The 20,559-nt window shown below is 41.3% G+C and overlaps 2 protein-coding genes across 8 annotated transcripts in view; one reads left to right on the top strand and one right to left on the bottom strand.

Annotated features, from left to right (window-relative positions):
• The window catches only part of RNF175 (ring finger protein 175), a 37,701-nt gene extending 22,540 nt beyond the window's left edge, over positions 1 to 15,161 (top strand). Inside the window, exons 5-9 of the mRNA XM_045552148.1 lie at positions 2,133 to 2,240; positions 5,557 to 5,677; positions 9,449 to 9,582; positions 12,869 to 12,970; positions 14,948 to 15,161. Of these exons, the coding sequence (XP_045408104.1) occupies positions 2,133 to 2,240; positions 5,557 to 5,677; positions 9,449 to 9,582; positions 12,869 to 12,970; positions 14,948 to 15,068 (586 nt within the window). The 3' untranslated portion in view covers positions 15,069 to 15,161. The remainder of the gene's footprint in view (positions 1 to 2,132; positions 2,241 to 5,556; positions 5,678 to 9,448; positions 9,583 to 12,868; positions 12,971 to 14,947) is intronic.
• TLR2 (toll like receptor 2) overlaps positions 1 to 20,559 on the bottom strand; it is a 78,842-nt gene that overhangs the window by 29,916 nt on the left and 28,367 nt on the right. For 6 of the 7 annotated variants that reach the window (XM_045552144.1, XM_045552141.1, XM_045552143.1 and 3 more), the window contains one exon: positions 16,490 to 20,250. In XM_045552144.1, the coding sequence (XP_045408100.1) occupies positions 17,880 to 20,234 (2,355 nt within the window). In that variant the 5' untranslated portion in view covers positions 20,235 to 20,250 and the 3' untranslated portion in view covers positions 16,490 to 17,879. Of the gene's footprint in view, positions 1 to 5,229; positions 5,357 to 12,592; positions 12,720 to 16,489; positions 20,251 to 20,559 lie in introns of those variants that run through there. The other variant, XR_006735378.1, reaches the window with a different exon arrangement.

Genomic DNA, 20,559 nt, shown 5'->3' with positions numbered 1-20,559 from the left:
AGGGTGTTGAGATTTGGAAAATCTAACACATCCGTAACAATAATATATGATATATTGAGCATTTAATGGACCAAGTCTTTTAAACATTAATACATTAGCTCACATAATCTTCAGAGCAACTTTAGGAACTAGCGTTATTGCCCTCACATTATAAATGAGGCAATCATAGGAAGAAATGCCAAGTTGATGGACCAACGCCCCACAGGCAGTAAACTGTGAAGCCCTGAATCAGATCAAAGACTACTTGACTGCAAAGCCCTTGCTCCCAACAGCATGCTGTGGCTTAATTAAATCAACAAACCATTTTATTTTTTTGCACAGAGAAACCATGCAGTCTAAAAAATTGTTAGTCCTAGAATATCTCTAATGCTGGCACAACTTTGAGAGAGGCCCCTCAAGGCAGGGAGATATACGCCAAGTATGTGTAGAGTTCCAGGAAGCCACACTCTGGTGCTGCCTGGCTTTGGGGAGAACTGGGGAGGCCCCCTCAGAGCTCACCTAGTTCCCCAATATCGCCCCTTTTAGCGACATAAACTTCTGCCTTGATCTGGCTACACTGCGTAATGATCCAAACTGCTGAGCACTAGCAAATCCAAAGAATCAATGCTTCCGGGGTCACCATGGCAGAAAGATCCCGAAAGCCTTCTCTGGCTCCCTTTAGGGGTGACGCCGCCGCATGGGAACCTAAGCCAACCCGTGCGGCCCATGTGCGTTTCTGGCTCCACACAGCTGCCCGGGGCAGGATGAAAGCTGGGTGCAGGAGGGGCTGGCACAGACGGCCCTTGCGTGTCAGTTGCAGACGTGGAGAAAGCACTTCACCATAGAAGTGATGTAAATGACAACTCATTTCCCAGGCTCGCTCACAACCCCATTGAAACCATCTGGTTGACATCCCTTCTGACTGGAAGTCAGTGACATGGAGCATCTTGTAAAATAATATTGAAACCTTACATCAGTAATACCTGGTGCAAAGGCCGAGGCCGGGAGCAGCTGGGGAAGGTGAGAGAGTCGGGACGGGCTCAGCAGTTGGGGGTGACAGGGTGGGGCCAAATCTCTGGAGGAGACTCTGAGGTTTGGGGTGAAAGGCAGGAAAAGGGCTTCAAGAGGATGTGGAGGGAAAGGGCCGAGGGACAAACTGGGGCCTCCTGTCACTGCACAGCCTTGTGAGTGACATTCCAGCCACTCCTTTATTTTCTTTGGGCACCAGAGATAAGCCCCCAGCTGCTTCTCCCTCCACCACTTCTTGTTCCAGCGGGCATAGCCCTTCCGCTGTGGCCCACGGAGAGTGGAACTGGGCTTCCAGCCTCTTCCTGCGTCCTGAGTCCTCCCAGGCATGAAGCAGTCACGTGGCCCTTTTGAGTTTTCCCAAGGGCCCTTCCTGCCAGTGAGGAAGGAAACCAGCAGGGTAGAGGGCTTCCTTCTAAATCCTCTCCACTCACCCTCCATCCTCATCCTCTTATTTCTCCACTTAGACCCTGTGGGAAGGAAGGGCCTGGGAGTGCTGCGATGCACACAGGACCGCCACACAGCAGAATAAACCAAGGCTGAGGCTCCCCCAGGGCCAGGGCAGGGCTCTGGGTGCAGAAGAGACAGGATGAGGGCTGGGCCCCCCCTCATGATATCTGCACTGTGGCAGGGGGCAGAGGGGCAGCACAGCAGGGGCAGAAAAACTACTGGGCAGGAGGTCTGGTCCCCTGCTTGACTTCTCTTGGCATTTACTGCTCGCCTCCAAGGCACTCCTGCCAAAAGCACTCTAGGCTAACCCTAGGGCCAAATGAAAAGGGGGTGGAGGTGAGCCTTTAGGCAGAGTCCCGGGGGAGTGACCATTCCTGAAGGCCATTTTCAGGTGAGGGACATAGATAGAATGAATTGCATATACATATACGCAGAAACACATGAGCATGACAGTACTATTTATATACTTCTTGTTACCATTATAGTAAAACTGTGGATTATTATTAAGTTTAACTGATATATATATATATATATATATATATATATACTTATGTTCTGTATCTTATGTAATAAAAAGGACTTTAGAAACTAAAAGCTGATTTATAACAATGTTTTAAAAAGACAAAATACTTAATATTATCACGTTCTGTGTTTTTTCCCCATTTTTCCCTCTACAGTTTGGTCTACAAATGGTTTCTTCTAATCTACAAACTCAGCTATGTATTTGGTGTTGTGGGTTATTTGGCTATCATGTTTACAATGTGTGGATTCAACTTATTTTTCAAGTAAGTATCTCCAGTTAAGACATTAATATCTCTAAGTGCTTGCTTGGAACAGCCAGCTGTTCATGTTCTCTCTGTCTGGAAGCATCAGGCCCTATCCTTTTCCATACATTTTTATAGTAGATACCCACACAGTCTTGACACTAAGGGAAACCAATAGAAAAAGAAGAAAGGAGCACCCTACAAAATAATTTTTTTTTTTTTTTTTTTTTTTTTGAGACAGGGTCTCCCTCTGCTGCCCAGGCTAGAGCACAAAGCTCACTGCAACCTTGAACTCCTGGGCTCAGGGGTCCTCCTGCCTCACCCTTCCAAGTAGCTATGACTACAGGCATGTGCCACCACACCCAGCTAATTGTTTAATTTTTTTGTAGAGATGGGGTCTTACTATGTTACCCAGGCTGTCCGAAACTCCTGGCCTCAAGCAATCCTGCTGCCCTGACCTCTCAAAGTGCCGGGATTACAGGCATGAGCGCCCATGCCCAGCCCAAAATAATTTTTTTTTAAATTAGGAGTTTTAAAGAGAATCTATACTTGATCTACAAATTTAAAAGATCGCCATTGAAAGTAGGCTTACAATTGTGGTAGAGTAATTCTTACTGAACTACAAATTTCCCTTATACAAAATTCTGAAGCGTCCAGATCTTCTATTTATCTTCTTGCTTGAAACCTCTAGAACTATGCTGGCCGCTACAGTAGCCACTAGCTCATGTGACCATCAAGCACTTAAAATATGAAATAAGATGTGCTATACGTGTAAAATACACACTGGATTTCAAAGGCTTATATGAAAAAAATGATTTTCGTACTGATTACCTGTTAAATTACAATATTTTAAATGCATAGGTAAAATTAATTTCACCTGACTCTTTTTACTTTTCATATGTGGCTGCCAAAATATTTTAGATTATATTTGTGGCTGTATTGCCACTGAACAGCACTGCTCTCTAGAATTTTGTTTCAGATATTCATGAAACCCATTGTGCTGAGGACAGTTGGAAAAGGAGGAAACAGGGTACTTAGAAACCGAAAGACAAGTAAAGGGATAAAAGAGCAAGAAAGTCCTGGGAGAGAGAAAGGAAACCGGGTTAATCACCTGTGGGACTCAGCACTGTGCTCCCATTAAGAAGGTGTTTGCTGAGCTGTGCTGTGGACAAGATGTCACTGGCGGAGCTGAGGCTGAGTGACCAGCCTGTGCTCTGGAAAGGAGATTTAAGACATACCACACGGCTGTGCAACGCAGCTCAGATAAAAATTCCCCAGAATATCTCTCACATCGAAGTTACTCTAAATCTCTGGGAAACAGAAATTAAAAAGCAGAGTTCAGCAACCCTTTACTCATAAAATAAGGAAGGTAACTGCATGGAGAGACAGCCCTGCGGGAAAGGGCTCTTCCCATGGCAACACAGCAATCAGATTTTATAAGCGTTTCATGAAACTTTTGAAGAGGGAGCTCCTAACATTTTCTAGCAGGGAAGGGGTAGAAAGTAATTGTACAGATCTATTATTGCCAGGTTAAAATATAGAAAGATGCTGAGCATATCTCTTTTTTAAGCATACTGTCTATATTGCTTTATTTTAATGAATGTAAAAATATTCATAAGGATTTTTATGAAATCACTCAGGACTATAGCTGTCCCAAGACTATAACCTCATAGGATTTTAAGGTCTTTATCCATGAATTCTCCTACAATGAGGCATACCATGAATTTAACCCTTTAGAGTAAAAAGGAACTATTTTTTCACTACTCATTGCTGTTGGTTATCACTGTATTAAGATTCTTTTCTAGGGACCCACAAGTTTGTTACTGTATTTCTTATCAATAAAATTATAAATACATGCTGCCCCGGACATGCAGAGAAGACGAGCTTCATTTTCCCACTGTCCTAACCCTCAAATATACCCAGTCAAATCCTGAAAGGATGAAGCTACCACCTGTGTTGGGATTCCCAGTTCATATCACCAGAAGATCTGTACTCTCTAAATCTACAAAGCTTTCTGCCTTTACCATTTCCTCCTCGAATTAACAGAGCACAGAAACAACCAGAAGAAGGTTCCAGAGACAGACTACCAACTCTTCTCCACACTTTACTCCCTTCCCTGAATCAATCAGACTCACCCAGCTTCACCACTAGTAGATTATTATAGAGATATAGCAAACCAAATGTGCAATGATTAAGATTCATAAATTAAATTTGGGGTGAATTATTCACTTTATAAAGAGATTTTTCCCTTATGTGGAAAAGGGGGTTGGTTATCACAGAGAATCCTAATGTATTTGAAATATGATTCAACTTGCAAAAAATTTTTTCATTTACTACATGGCAACTAAGTCATAGTAGCAAAGGGCTCCAAATGTTCATGGCTTTGTTCATACCAATTGTCATGTTAAGCAAGTAATTTTTTTTAAGTCTCCATGTTTTCACATGCAAAGTGGGGATAATAATATCTATCTCAAACATTTGTTAGGAAAGATAATTAGAAACCATTCTATAATAGCTAAGCTCCATAGCAGAAATTCTCAATCTTCGCTGTATTGTAGAATCAATCATCTGACAAGCTCTTAAAAAAACACTGCTGGCTAGACCCCACCCCAGACCCATTAAACTAGAGTCCTTGGTGGTGGACCCATGCATTGATAATACTGTTAAATCTCCCCAGGTGATTCTAATCTATGTTTAGGGCTGAGAACCATTACTCTAGTGGTTCTTAATGTTAGCGGCCCATTGGAATCACCTGGGGTCTGGAGAGCTTCACGTGATTGGCCTGGGGTGTGGCCCGAAGATGGAGGTTTTTACAAGCTGCCGAGGTCTTCTATATGCCAGGAGTCCCCAACCTTTTTGGCACCAGGGACCGTTTTCATGGAAGACAAATTTTCCTTGGACCAGGGATGGGGGGATGGTTTCAGGATGATTTGAGCACATTACATTTATTGTCCACTTTATGTCTATTATTATTACATTGTAATATATAATGAAATAATTATAAACTCACCATAGGTTGGGGACCCCTGCTATACGCAGTCTAGCTTGACACCAAGGGTGAGAGTCAGCTTGTGTAAACACTGCAGTCCTAAGAAGCATTTGAAGACTGTCTTAAGAATTCCTTTGTCCGCTTGGCACTGAGTGGTATAATTTGAGGGAAATTGAGAGAACTTTTCATTATTTCATTTAAGAAAAGAAAAACTAAACAAATAAATGAAAAAATATGTACCCACAGAGTTCCCTAAGATACTATGACAGGAAATATTTTCCAAGCTGCAGCCCTCCCCTGCCCCATAAATGCTACATTCTTATCTCCTTATGCTGTTGTTTTCAATAGAATCAAAGCTAGAGATTCCTTGGATTTCGGCATTGTATCCTTGTTCTATGGCCTCTACTATGGAGTAATGGGAAGAGACTTTGCCGAGATCTGCTCAGATTACATGGCTTCTACTATAGGGGTAAGTGTTGGTTTCATTCTTTAAAACCATTTATGACACATGGAAAAATGGTCTCATTTTACATATTTGCATCTATTTTCAGACATAGATAAGTCTTTGCCCATATACTGATTAGCATTTCCTATGGTACGATTTTGGTTTGCCCAGCCCAATTGCTCCCTTGCATGAAATTTGTCTTTGTTAATTAATTAGAAAATACATTTCTTATTTATAAAGAATAGTTGGGGAATAAGGCATATTTTAAAATAAAATATGCTAATTATTTGGGTTATCCTATCTAACATACTCTAATTGCCAACATTTAAGGATAAATAAAATATCAGCAATAATTAAAACCCTTTATCTCTGCCTAAAACTCTGCCTAATGCAAATAAAGATCATATCTGATGCTACACAGAACACTTCAGAATCAACAGTACCTCAGGGTAATACTTATCATAAAGACCGGTTATCACTATATAACAGCTGAAGAAATAGAAGATACACTGACTGTGCATTGTTGCCTGTAATTTTTTTAAATCTCTAATAGTTGCTTTTTTCTTAATTGTCTTAAAATTAAACTTCAGAATGGACATACTTTCTGGTCAGGTGGATTCCTAGTTCTGATATTAGGAGCATTTACCTGTGTCTGACACATGCACATCTCTTAAAAACTCACAAACCAAGGGCTCCAGGGATGACCCAGTAGTTTCAGGAACTCTGAATCTCTGTCCTCTACCTGTCTCTTGGTGCACAGCTAACTATAAAGTGGAAGAACTAGTGTAAGTATTAAGAGTAGGGTGAGCTTCTGGACTGTTCTTCTCTCTCCATTTATGGGGCAGGACCTAAGTGGACTAGACCTTGACTTCACCCCCACCCCATGTGTCCTTCCGCTCCACCATAGGCTCTATCTTCCTCTTTTCAAAGAGACTGATTTCTGTGGTGAAATGCTGGAACAACATGCCTTTGGAATTCCTCTGTCATGTATCATCTGTGGGACCACTGCCTTGCTTAGGGTTTAGGTGAACATAAGACGAAGCATTTTCACTGCCAATTCCTCCAACAAAAACCAGGTCAGATCCCTTAGAAAATTCCCAAAGCCTCTTGTGTTTGTTTATGGACAGAAGAGGAAAAGAAGAATTGTATGTGTTCTGGTTCTCCAGTGGACTAGGAAGGAGAGATTTCACCTGGCAAGACAACCAAGTCTTCAAGCACCAACTTTCCGGAGACTTCTCCCCTGACCCACCCCACCTTACATCTTGTCATCCTGTCATCTTTATTCCAGCTACCAATCTGTAAAAACTACTGCCTCAAGCCATTGGCACAGCCACCAGTGACTTGAACTAATGGTGTGGGTTTGTGTGTGTGCACGCAGGTATGTGCACACACACACTTGTGCATGTGCTTGTGCCTGAGGTAAGGAGGAAGCGGAGAGGAGGAGCAATCTCCGTTCCCATATCAGTCCCCAGCCCCACACCAGACCAATTAAGTCAGAAGCTCTGGGAGTGGAGCCAATGCATCTGCTTGGTTTTAAAAAAGCTCCTTAGGAAAAGGAATGAACTATTAAGCCATCCAAAAACATGGATGAATCTTAAATGCATATGGCTAAGTGAAAGGAGCCAGTCTGAAAAGGCTACATACTGTAGATTCCATTTATATGACGTTTCTGGAAAAGGCACAACTATAGAGATGCTAAACAAATCAGTGTAGGAAGGAGCATGGTGAATGGATGAAGCACAGGGAATTTTTTAGGGTGGTGAAACTGTTCTGTGTGATAGTATAATGGTGCATTCATCAAAATCCATAGAACTTTGTAGCAGAAAGGGCAAACCTTAATGTACTCAAATTTTAAAAATCATTTAAGAGGTCAGAGAAGCCGAGAATAGAATGCAGACTATGAGAAAAGATTCTAACCACTATACAGATATATGAAATAACCACACTGAAGGGGGTGGGAAGAAAAGGTACTGACCTAAGTAATTTTTAAATGAATGAGGACTGTAGGACTATAATCAAAAGGAACTGTGCATGAGCACTATACTCTAGCTGAAAATGCCATTGCCCTCGGGGCTATGAGTTAATAATTCTGATGCCACTACACATGTATTCTGGAATTGAACAACTAAGCAAATGGATGACTAATTGTGGAAGCTAGGTTGCTCACTGTTAGAGTGGGAGATTACAGATGAACAAGGGGAGAAGGCTAGAAGGATCCGTGTAGTAATAGATCACAGTTGGAGACATCAGTATAAACTCATGTTTAGCTTAATACATTAATAGATAAATATGGATATTATAGAAATATTTATAGAGGTATGTGTATGTGTGTGTGGGGGGGGGGGGTTAGAATATACAAATATATTAACTTTCTCAGTCAGCTAAGAGCAATAACAACCCAGTAGCAATGAGTGCACCTAGTGCCCAGATCTTGGTTTCTAATATCATTCTACAATAAAAGGAATGGGGCTCCTTGGAGAAACATATGACTATAGGTCTGGGCAAGAAATATACAATAAGCCTGGAGCATCTTGCAGTGCCAGAAAGTAAGAAAATGCTAAAGTCAAAACAAAGGAACCCCACAGTGATGGGAATATGTCAAAGAGACACAGGAGGCAACTGAAAGAGCTCCCAATGGCCAAAGCTAGTATCCGAACAACAAAATAGTAATAGTAGCGGTAGTACTGGGTTATCACCCAAGGCATAAAATAAATATCCATGAGCCCACATTGATATAAATAAAAGACTAAATAAATAAATAAGTGGAAGATAATAGACAAGTTTGTGCAGAAAAATTCCACATAATTCATGTAGGTTCTCCTCCCTTAAGGAGGTTGTGATGGTTAAATTTTGTGTGTTAATTTGCCTACTCTATGATACCCAGTTGTTTGGTAAAACACTCTACCCAAAGAAAAAAAAGACATAAGCAGTCAAATGTTTATAGCAGCACAATTCACAATTGCAAAGATGTGGAAACAACCCAAGTGCCCATCAATACATGAGAGTGGATTAACAAAATGTGGTATATGTATACCACGGAGTACTACTGAACCATAAAAAAATGACAGACTACCTATTGTATTATCCTGGATGGAGCTGGAGCCCATTCTTCTAAATGAAGTATCACAAGAATGGAAAAACAAACACCACATGTACTCACCATTAAATTGGTACTAATCGGTCAACACTAATGTGCACATATGGGGAGTAACATTCATAGGGTGTTGGGCAGGTGGGAGAGGGGAGAAGAGGATGGGTAAATCCACACCTAATGGGTGTGGTGTGTGCCGTCTGGGGCATGGGCACGCTTGTCGGGTGGTGCAAAGACAATTTATGTAACCAAAGCATTTGCACCCCCGTAATGCTCTGAAATTAAAAAAAAAAAAGAACATGGGAATTTAAAAAGTAGAGAGATGCCTGGGTTTACTCCAGGTCTCTGAGTCAGAATCTCCAAGACAATAAAGGGAAGAGCCAGTCTACAGATAAACTCAAAAGTTTCTGGTGTGATTCCAACTACAGCCCTAGATAAAAACTTTTCCTCTCAAAGGATTCCTGAATGTGGAGATGAGATGGGAGGTTATAATTGGCAATGTGCTTTGGGTCCATTTGGGCTCCAATGGTTTTTTTGCCTGGAAAGTTTAACCCCTCTATAGTGTCGTTCCCACAGGAAAAAGTGTCTCAAGTTCTAAACACACTGAGAGGCAGGGAAGAGTCCCAGTGCCTGGCGTGGCTTCCCAAATTGACAATGGCGGGTGCTCCCCTCTCCAACAGTGCTCTGTTCGTTTCCTCCGACAGTTCTACAGCATCACTGGCATGCCCACGAGGAGCCTGTCAGACGGTATCTGTGCCGTCTGTGGCCAGAAGATCATTGTGGAGCTTGATGAAGAGGGGCTCATTGAGAACACCTACCAGCTTTCCTGCAATCATGTGTATCCTCTTCACGGGAAACTGGCCCTCATGAAGCCTCCGTCCCTCCCTCTCCTCCTGTCCCCGTCTCCTCTGTCTTGCCTAGTGCCTATCCCCAAACCCCAGACCTTTATCCTCCAGCCCTGGCTTTCTTTTTGAGACTTTCTGATAATCCCTGCTGAAAAATGACCTGCTAATGAAGGTGAACCTCCTCCGCCAGTAATTTCTTTTTTAATTTTTTTTTTTTTTTTTGGAGACAGTCTCACTCTGTTGCCCTGGCTAGAGTGCCATGGTGTCAGCCTAGATCACAGCAGACTCAAACTTAAGCAATCCTTCTGCCTCAGCCTCCCGAGTAGGTGGGATTACAGGCATACACCACTATGCCCGGCTAATTTTTTTCTATATACTTTTAGTTGTCCAGCTAATTTCTTTCTATTTTTTTTTTTTTTAGTAGAGACGGTGGGGGGGGGGGGGTGTCTCACTCTTTCTCAGGCTGGTCTCGAACTCCTGACCTTGAGCAATCCTCTCGCCTCGGCCTCCCAGAGTGCTAGGAATACAGGCGTGAGCCACCGCACCTGGCCTAATTTCCTTTTTAGAGAGGACTTTTAATGCCACGTGGAGAGGAAAGCAACAGCATCTGAGCAGGATGCCTGCTGGGGAAGCTGGCTGAAGTCTTAAGTGAGCAGATAGCCAGGAAGGACAAGAGAGAGAAGGGGGTCGGGGGTGAGAAAAAGTGAAGTGCCAGGTGCAGGGAGGAACCCTGGGTCTGAATCTCAGCGGACCAAGAAATACAAAGTGCGCATTGCCTAGAAATAACCCTAGGAACCTACTTGTGGCAACAGTGGTCTTGGGGGTAGCCAAGGGAGGAAACCAAGCCACCTTCTCAGCTTTGGTTTTGAGAAGAGGATAATGCCACAGGCAGCAGGACGTCCTAAAGGGCCATCAAAAGGAGGGACCAAAATATGAGCATCTAGTTCTTGGACCACTTGGCTCCTCTGCCAGTGGGTCCCATCCCAAATAGCTATCCATTGGCTAAGGGGTCTTCAGGTGGCAGTTACCAGACAAGCGTGGGCCTGGAAACCAGCATTCTCCAGTGACCATTAAGGAAAGCCTTGATGTGCTGAAAAATGCTGGTATTGAGACCCCTGAACAAAGCAGCCTGTGCTGCCTGAGCATGTAACTATGGAAACCAAAGTTATGTTTGGGTTGGCCAACAATGGGTATTTTATTTCTTTCCTAAATACAAAAAAAAAAAAAAAGGAATCATTTATCTTTGTTTTACGGTACTGTATCAATTTAATATTATCACTATGTACCCAGTCAGTTCAAAGCTCTAGGGTTATGAGATGGTTAAACCATCTGTCTTGCCTCTGAAGCCCACTTAATTTAGTCAGTCCTACTTCGATGTATAGTGCCTGTGCTTCAATTCTGTTTAATCTGGACAGTTTCCATTTATTCAATCCTGAGAGTAAAACTTGGACCAAATGTATCTCAAAAGTAATAGGAGCCTTTACTCCAACATTTAAGCCTTAAAATTTTAAGGGAAGAAACACAACACAAAGATATACCATATGGAATTCTATAGTGGTTTTTCAGTGTGATACCTCTCCCAAAAAGCTATTATTCTTCATAGAAATTTTCCAAGTCTAGCCCTAGTTTTAAATATGTTTTACTCTTCAAATGTTGGAACAGAGCCCCGTCTGCCATTTGCAAGTGGAAATATTTTCTCTTTCCACCTTTAAAAGCCCTTAGGGATTGTCGTACATGTGTGCATATGTAATCGAAAATGTAGTCACCTTTAAATTTGCTTTGCAGCGAGTGTTATTAATGGCCCATTTTAGCATGAGTCATATTAGCGAGGAGTGGGCAAACACGACTCATATTAACAAGGAGGCTTATCTGAGTATTTCTCTGCAGCAGTTCTGCCAGTGGGGAAGTTTTTCAGCACTGAGATTTTGAAGATGAAAGAGAACATTAAAGAGGACGTGGACATTTCAGTACTAGCTCAATGACCCCTGAATTCTATACCTATGTGGAAGATGGGGCTGTATTCCAGCCCTTTAGAATGAAGGACCGTATAGGTTTTGGTTCAAAATCTTTGTTACAATACATCACTTCATGTTAATCCAAGCATATTGCAAAAATGACCCCAAGTCCAACAACATAAAATAGTGGAAACTCTTAGCTGCATAGAGATCTAATATTGAGGAATTATATAAATTGCCTTCCCTTGGCTCTATCTCCACGGTCCTCCATTTGTCAGGGAGGGAACTTCTACATCATTGCTGTTCGTGTGGGTGTGTAGCAGGCCAGTCAGAAGAGCGTGTGATCTTGGCCCAGAAAACCACATTGGGAGCAGCAATTGTAGAAATACATAAATCAATAGGATGGATCTCATTATATTAATAGTCAATCATTTTGTCCAAATCTACAATATTGGGCAACCTGGAAATATATTTTTCCAAAAATGATCGGTTTAAACTGATTCATTTAATAAATATTTGTTAGACACACGTTAGGTGCTGAAGACACAGAGATGAATGAGACATAGTCCCACATGTCACACATGGCCTAGGAGAGACAGAAAGTCAGGATACATTAGAGTAAGTCCCTGGTGCTATAAGAAAACACAGGGTTCACTCTCAACTTTGGGGGCAAAAGGTCAAACTTTCTGGACAAGGAAATGTATACAAATGAATTTGTAATTGCCTAGAGTTTGAGAAGTTAAGTTTATTAGGTTTATATTCTATTAAAAATAATTGGCTCCTTATCAGTAATAAAAAAGTCAAGGAAAAAATTTATGATGTTAATAGCAATATTTCTAAGTTTATGACCGCAAATAATTTAAACTTGTCTAAGTGCCTAAGACAAGTCTGATTACACAGAAGGTAATGAATAGTGCGCAAAAATCCAAATCGGGAAATGCGGTAAATACATGAGAAATGCACAATGAATGAGGTAGGGAAATAGGATACATATATGTAAGACATTACTGAAAAAAAGAACTTTCGCATTCTTTAATCTACTTCTTACCAGAATCAAGTGAAGCAAGGGCAAGTAAGGCGAAGAAGCCGAGTCAATTCCTCAGGGTCGTGGAGCTAACGCAGCTCTCACTCCATGCTCAGTGTCGCTGGGGGCTCCACTGTCCTACAGAACCTCCCTGAAAAAGTGATGGGCACAGTCAAGTTGTGACTGACAGCCATTCTCAACCTCCACTACTAGACCCTAAAGACGGGATCATTTCCATGTCATCGTGAACCAAACATTGCCCTATCATATCTAGAAGCTTCCCTAACAAGATGCTTTCAGCTTTCATGAATTCTGCATCCGAGGTTGGTGTATTGTTGGTAAAAAGCAGACTTGTCCTTACTGCAAAGAGAAGGTTGATTTGAAGAGGATGATCAGTAATCCGTATCCTTTAAAAGAAAAGTTACAAACTATTATCTTAAATGTTTCTAGGAATGCATTCTTCAATCTACACTTTCATTATCTGTGTATGGTTACAGCAGAAAACTTTGTTTTCCCTAACCACGTATTTCAAGATGACTTGTGACCTCTTTTCTCCTCTGTGCCTTATTACTATTCTGCTTAGGAAGTTAAATCCCAGGAAACACTCCATTCTTCATGCTCCCTATTTTCCACGTTAAGGGCTTTGTGATGGGACTTTGCAAAAAGATGGGTAAAATATATGAAAGAATAATCAGTATGCATGAATGGATGGATGGATGGATGCATAGATAGATATATGGGTGGATTGGATGGATGGATGGATGCATAGATAGATATATGGGTGGATTGAATGGGTGGGGGAGTGAGTAGATAAATAGAAAAATTGGAATTGAAAATTTAAAAGCCCGAAATGTGAACGAGAGTATAAGAAAGTATTTTCAGGGTGTACCAAATTTTATTATTCCCAGAAATGAGTAGACTTTTCCCCCTTGGATTTTGGCTTTCTAAATTCCTTGCTATGCCTCATCTCGTCTTAGACTAAACCCTAGTATAACAATATTGAAAGGAAACAAAGACCTTCACAGTTGATCAGTTTCTGGTAGCAACTAGGATTTTTATAGATATCAAGGATGCCCAGCAGAATAAACTCAAGTCTCATTAAGGTCACAGGAAGGTAAAGGCCCCTAACTAGAGATGACTAGAATGACTTAGTCCTCAACTCACCGTCCCAAGACCATAGTATATCTCTTCCAGGAAGGGGCATGGGAATGGGATTAAAATGTGTCCCCCCCTTAAGCAGAAGAGCACTAAGAGGTTGGCATCAACCTGCCAAGTACCCTCTCTTCTCCTAAGAGACAGCCTTTGTAGACTTTCTGAGTAACAGTCACCTTTTTACAGTGCTAAAAGAAACACCTTACTCACTCCCTGCTCCCTTACTCTTCATGTAACATTGGCTACTGGCAGCGACGCCCCTATCTCTGAGCATTGCAAATCAAGAAGGGACTTCCAAGGAGGGCATCAGAGAAGGAGGCAGCACCAGTGGGTCGTTGGGTCTCAGGGCCATGTCGTGGCAACAGAGATACCCTCCGCAGCTACCCGCTGCACCCACAGCCTGGCCTTGCTTGGACAGCTCCAGGCTGCAGGTGTGCGATGCTCCTCCCCGCCGATCCACTACCCCGGGATTCCCTTCCTAATGGGAGGAGACCAAGTCCAGAACACCTTTTGGTTAAAAACTTATGAGACTGCAGTGCATAAATCTTTGTTGTACAATTGGTGATATTATGATCATAAATACCACTTCAAATAGTTTAATTAATGAAAGGCAATTCAATTTTTTATATAGTCCTGAGAAAATAAACTGTTGATAGCACATGCACTCTTTTTATTGAGACTCACTCTAAGAAAAAGCCACGTGTGAAAAAGCTGCCATTTTGTTTGTAAGTTGCCATCAGATATACTATGCATTAATTAAGCTCCCTTAGCACAATTTATCAAAGGTATCAGAAAAAGATCTGTCTTATCTGATGAATTAGTGTTATTCCTTTTAATATACAATGGGTTCCCTCTGAGGTGCCAACTAATGGAAAGCCCAGTGCTAAGTTTTGCAGCTTCTACTAGCCTTGGTTTTCCAATATAATCATTCACCTCTCCCTCTCTCTTTTAGCATATACCCTTGGTTTTTATTCTTGTTTTATAGTTTGGGATTTTATTGTAAACCAGTTTCGATTTATTTTTGAAAATTGGATGTGGTTTAAATAACAATGATAATCATAATGCTATAAAAATCATGTAAGGGGCTTTTAATTGAGCTCATAGAATTAATGAAAAAGGAAATACCCATTCATTACATTGTTTACTATTAATATATTTGCAAATGGTATTTATCAATATGTCTGCTACTTGCCTGTATATAGAACAACCTCCTTAACCGAGACTTAGCTGGGAGCGCACGCATTTTGTGTATGGACAAATCCTGGATTGGCTTCGTTATCTGGTGGCCTGGCAACCTGTGGTGATAGGAATAGTTCAAGGCATTAACTATTCACTAGGGCTAGAATAGCACAGCAGACTGACCCCAGAAGCAATATGTTGCATGGTTGACATATTATTAAATCCTTGGTCCTACATTTAATATTGATTTTTTTTTAATTTTGGAGATAATCCCAAGAGTTTAGAAAACTAAATAAAATTTGGTGTCATACTTAAAGCAATTTGTCTATGTGAAAAGAGTTTGAAGAGAAACTGAACAATGGAATAAATAAAACATACTTTCTCATCTTTCCCATTATAATCATTTTCTAGCCCATGCAGATGACACATTTGTTACACCCCACTGTGGACATTCCACCTCAGGTTTGAATGATAATGATCTCATCTGTAAGATGTTTCAGAGGTTTGTAAAGTCCTTCTCACATACAACATTTAGTCCTAACTTTACCCTCTCTTCAGTTCAACATCTTCAAAGAAGTAGGTAGAGTTGTTAAGTAATCTACGGTTTAAAGATACTGTCTTTTCTGCTCTATGTCCTTGTCACCACATGGCAGCTTCAGCACCACAAAGCCCTTCCGTATGGACGGAGTTAATCCCAAAGCTTCCGGCACCAGGTGCCACATCTTCTCAATGCGCCACTGCTACTTTGGGTTTCCTGGGACTGCCCAACACACTCAACACAACCAAGGGCTGCACTAAAGTGGAAAGATTCACTCTTCTTTCGTGCCACTGTTTACACACACACAAGTGTGCACGCACACACATATGCAGAAGGACACACACAATCATTCCATTGCTGTCCTCTGCTTTTATTTTCTTCATACCACTTAGCAATACCTGAAATCATACCATGAATTTATTTGTTTATTGTTTATCTTCCACTCCATGAAGGCAAGGAATTTTATCTGTTTTTTTCCCTACTATATCCCCAGCACTTTGAGCACTGCCTGGCACATAACAGGTGCTCAAGGAATATTTACTGAAAGAATAATCTGGCAGAAGGGAACCTGCTAGTACCTACAACAGAAAAAGATTCATTTACAAGCCATAATATATAAGGGAATGAATCACTTCTTGGAAAATAATAATAGCTGACATCCACTATAAGCATCTCTTTCACCACCACCCCACCCCCCACAGTTCCCATTCTCATGGGCTTGGTACTCTTGTCTGGCCCACCCCTCCAGCAGGAATGGTACCCAAGGCACCTGAGCTCGGTGGTTACTCACATCTCTGTATTGCATACTCTTAATGCCCTAGGATGTAGAGATCGCCATCTCTATTTTAAAGACAGAAAAACTTTTTGGGTCAGGTCGAATGACTTGCCCAAGATTGCACCTCCAGGTCCTCTGACTCCAAAGCCCAATTAACCACATGAACCCAATTCCAGTTCAGAATTGAGCAGAACCCAAAGGAGACTCACTTCTTTACATGTGGTTCCCAGCATACCAAGAAGGTCACATAGAATCATAAACAGCTCTTAGCAGAGAATGTTGCATCAAAATTTAATGTATAGTGTTATTAAATCTAGATTATAAAAATTAACATGTAGTAGTAGTATCTATCTTTAAATTATTGTGTAACAAACTAATGTTGAGTCACTATGAGGAACCTCTAGGTAGACACTTGTTTAACAATCTATGTAGCTCATATGTACTTCTTTGATTTTCAGAAGAAAAAAAAAAGGATGGTCTTTTTAGAATCAAAACAAGACTTGTTAAAGAAGAAAAAAGCAACAAGATGTAGAGGAAACAAACTAGAAAACAGGAATTGAGAACCAGAGTGACTAAACACTAATCAGAACCTATCAGGTAGTTCAAGGCTGAGGAAGATCAGAGTCAGGACATGGGAGGCTTCTTTTCAATTCGTCTTAACTGAGTATTTGATTTACCTCGAGAGTTTTGCTTTCCCAGAAAGACATAATTTACTGTACCTTGTGTTATGCGCCCTCTCTCAAGTAACCATGGCTGGAGAAACCTATCAAATAGCCACAAAGACAGATCCAGTTCACATAAAAATATACCCTCTAGGTATATTTTGCATCCTGTAAAGTTTAATGGGAACACACAGCACTCTTCTCTAGGAATAGCAACAAGTTTGGCTGACTGCCTCAAACAGTTTGCATTGTTGTTCTCGAGAACAGGAGCACAGAGGTGACAGTTTGGGTGGGACAGAGAATGCCCTCTGTAGCCACACAAGGGTATCTTAGCAGGATCTGACTGACTTGACACAGTCATTGGAAATCTTCAGTTGGTTTGTGCCATTTGCTAATGAAGTGAGCCGATTGCTACAGATTATAGTCAGTCCTTCCTATGCACAGCTTCCCAGCCATGGACTCAACCAACCATGGGTCAGAAATATTCTAAAACAAATTTTAAAATAAAAATTAACAATACCACAATAAAACATACTACAAATTTTTAAAACCACAGTACAATAGCTAGTTACATAGTTTTTGCATTGTATTAGATTTTATAAGCAATCTAGAGATGATTTAAAGTATACAGGATGATATAGTGTAGGTTACATAGAAATACTATGCCACTTACATAAGGGATTTGAACATCTGTGAACACATTTTTTTATACCTAGAACCCCCTCAGATACTGAGGGAGGACTTTATTCAGGTATCAATAATGGATTTAGATAATGATTATCTCATAGAATACAGAAAACGAAAATCGCTTTTTTTCTAATCTGGCAAGTTTTTATAAAACAGCACAGTAGATACAATTTGAATTGTTTTAGTAGTTTTAGTAAGCAAGTCCTCAAATGACAGTCCATTCATGTGCTTTTCATACAACTATGTTGGAATGAACTCGGTTACAACTAGTGATATAAAGACCCCGACTAGACCAAGACTGGCCTTCCACATAGGAACCTAGGACTTTAGTGCAGCCCTCAAGTTGAACCAGAACCCCTCCTGCAGAGCCCCGTCACTGGGCCACTCCAGGTAGGTCTTGGTGTTCATTATCTTCCGCAGCTTACAGAAGCGCTGGGGAATGGCTTTCTTCTCGATGGGCTCCAGAAGAATGAGAATGGCAGCATCATTGTTCTCATCAAAGAGCCGAAAATGGGAGAAATCCAGTTCGTACTTGCACCACTCACTCTTCACAAAGTTTTCAGAGAGCACAAAGACAGTTTTGTGGCTCTTTTCGATGGAGTCAATGATATTGTCGATGATCCACTTGCCAGGAATAAAGTCCCGCTTATGAAGACACAACTTGAAGGGGGGGTTGAAATTCTCCAGCTCCTGGACCATCAGGTTCTCCACCCAGTAGGAATCCTGTTCACTGTAAGAAACAAAGGCATCGTAACAGATGTCCCTCCTGGGAGCCTTCCGGGGCTTCCTTTTGGCCTGGAGCCAGGCCCACATCATTTTCATGTACCACACTCCGTGGAAACGGTGGCACAGCACCCCAGTGAGCAGGATCAACAGGAAGAGGGCACAGCACATGCCAGACACCAGTGCTGCCCTGTGACACTCAGACACCGAGAGACGGACATCCTGAACCCGCTGGCCCCGCACGTGGGATGGAGAATCACACAGGTAGTTTTCCGTCCAATTGATGAAGACCTTGGCCAATGCTTGCTGCTCCCGGGTGAAAGAGACGAACTCACAGGAGCAAATGAAGGCATTGCCACTGGCTTCCAAAGTTTTCAGTTTGTGAAAAGAATCAAGTTGCCCCTTAGAAAAAGTAGTTATTGTGTTCGTTCTGATGCTCAACACCAGTAATGCGGGTAAGAAGGAGGCATCTGGTAGAGTCTTCAACTTATTTTTGGAAATATAAAGTTCTTTGAGTTGTGGCAAAGTCACAGAAAATGAATTGAGGTTGTTACTGCTGACATCTAAAATTTCCAGTGTCTGGGGAACGCAGTAGGTTAAATTGTGTATTCGTGTGCTGGATAAGTTCAAATATTTCATCTTTTCTGGCCACTGACAAGTTTTAGGCATAGAATGAAAATTATTCTTACTGATATCAAGGTGAGTCAGGTTTTTCAGAGTAAGCAAAATCTCTGCAGTTTTTCCTAATGATGTTAAATGATTTTGCCTTAAAATTAAGGTATGTAGAGAGGGCCAGGCATCCTCACAGGCTGAATTTTTCAACTGTTCCTCTAACATCAAATTTTCATTGAGATCCAAGTATTCTAATGATTTTAAATGTTGTGAAAGTAAACAAGGAACCAGAAAAACCTTACTGTTTTCTACTGTGATTCTTTTAACTCTTCCTGTAAGTGAATATACTGTCCTCAGATCATTAAATGAATAAAAATGTAAAATACGCAACCTCCGTATAGTTAATGTTTCTACTTTACCTGGATCTTTAATTATGTCTTCATCAAATGTACTAAAATCACCTACTCCATCAAGGGTACAGTCATCAAACTCTAACTCTAACAATTCAGAAGCATAAGTCATAAGTTTTAGAACCTCAGCCAAACTTTCATCGGTCATTTTCACATTTCTCAATGTAAACTTTTTAATCAATGGATTTGTTTCATTGATGGAGAGTTCTGAAAAATGGAAATTATACAAATCAACATCTCTCAGTTCCACACATTCCACGGAACTTAAAAGATCTACAAAAATCTCCAGTAGTAAGATAGGCTCACTCATACGAAGGGTCAGATTACTTACGTTCTGAATCGACCTCAAACTTTTTGGCTCATAACTCTGTAGAGCTGAAGCATCAATCTCAAGTTCCTGAAGAAAGGTGAGTCCAGCAAAATCCTTTCTCTGAATCTTAGTGAAGCTGTTAGTATTTCCCACTCTTAGGGTTCGCAAATTTGTGAGATGAGAAAAGACAGATGTTTCCCCGAGTGTTTTGTAAGGATTTCCCAGTAAGTTTAAGGACTCCAAGGAAGAAAGGGGCCTGAACCAGGAGGATGATAAATTAGATAAGTCATTATAGGATAAGTCCAAATGTTTCAGACTGCCCAGGGAAAAAAAAGAATCTTCCTCTATTGTGTTAATTCCATTGGACTTTAGCACCAGAGCCTGGAGGTTCACACACCTCTGCAGGTCACTTTTGCCAATATAGGTGATCTTGTTGTTGGACAGGTCAAGACTTTTCACAGCTGCTGTAAGCCCTGAGGGAATGGAGTTTAAAGAGCTCGAGTGGCCAACACAGACACCAGTGGAGTCACAAGTCAGAGAAGCCTGACCAAAGGACCCTTTGTTGGAGAGGCTAATGACAGCCCCCAAGGCCCACGCCATCCACAAAGCATATGGCATTGTCCAATGATTCAACCTACAAATAAAAGAGGCTCAAATGAGTGATTGCTTTTGACAGAATATCATAATCCTGATTCTTGAGAAATGTTTTATAGGCATAACATACACACAGAGGAAATAACAGGTGAATGGCACATATGAACGGGGATAAAAAACAAATTCCTTGACACATCATCAACACAAACACAGATATATGGCCACTGTGCAGTGACTTTAAAGCACGATGACCTGGGACTATAAAGCAGGACTCAATAAACGTGGGCTGAAAGAGCAAATGAATGAATGGAGGAATGAACAAGCAAACAGTTTAAGAAACGGGCTGGGC

This window comes from Lemur catta, chromosome 5, assembly GCF_020740605.2.
Source record: "Lemur catta isolate mLemCat1 chromosome 5, mLemCat1.pri, whole genome shotgun sequence".
Classification (NCBI taxonomy): Eukaryota; Metazoa; Chordata; class Mammalia; order Primates; family Lemuridae; genus Lemur; species Lemur catta.
The sequence above is the reverse complement of the archived record's forward strand: the minus strand, read 5'-3'. Positions and strand labels throughout refer to the sequence as shown.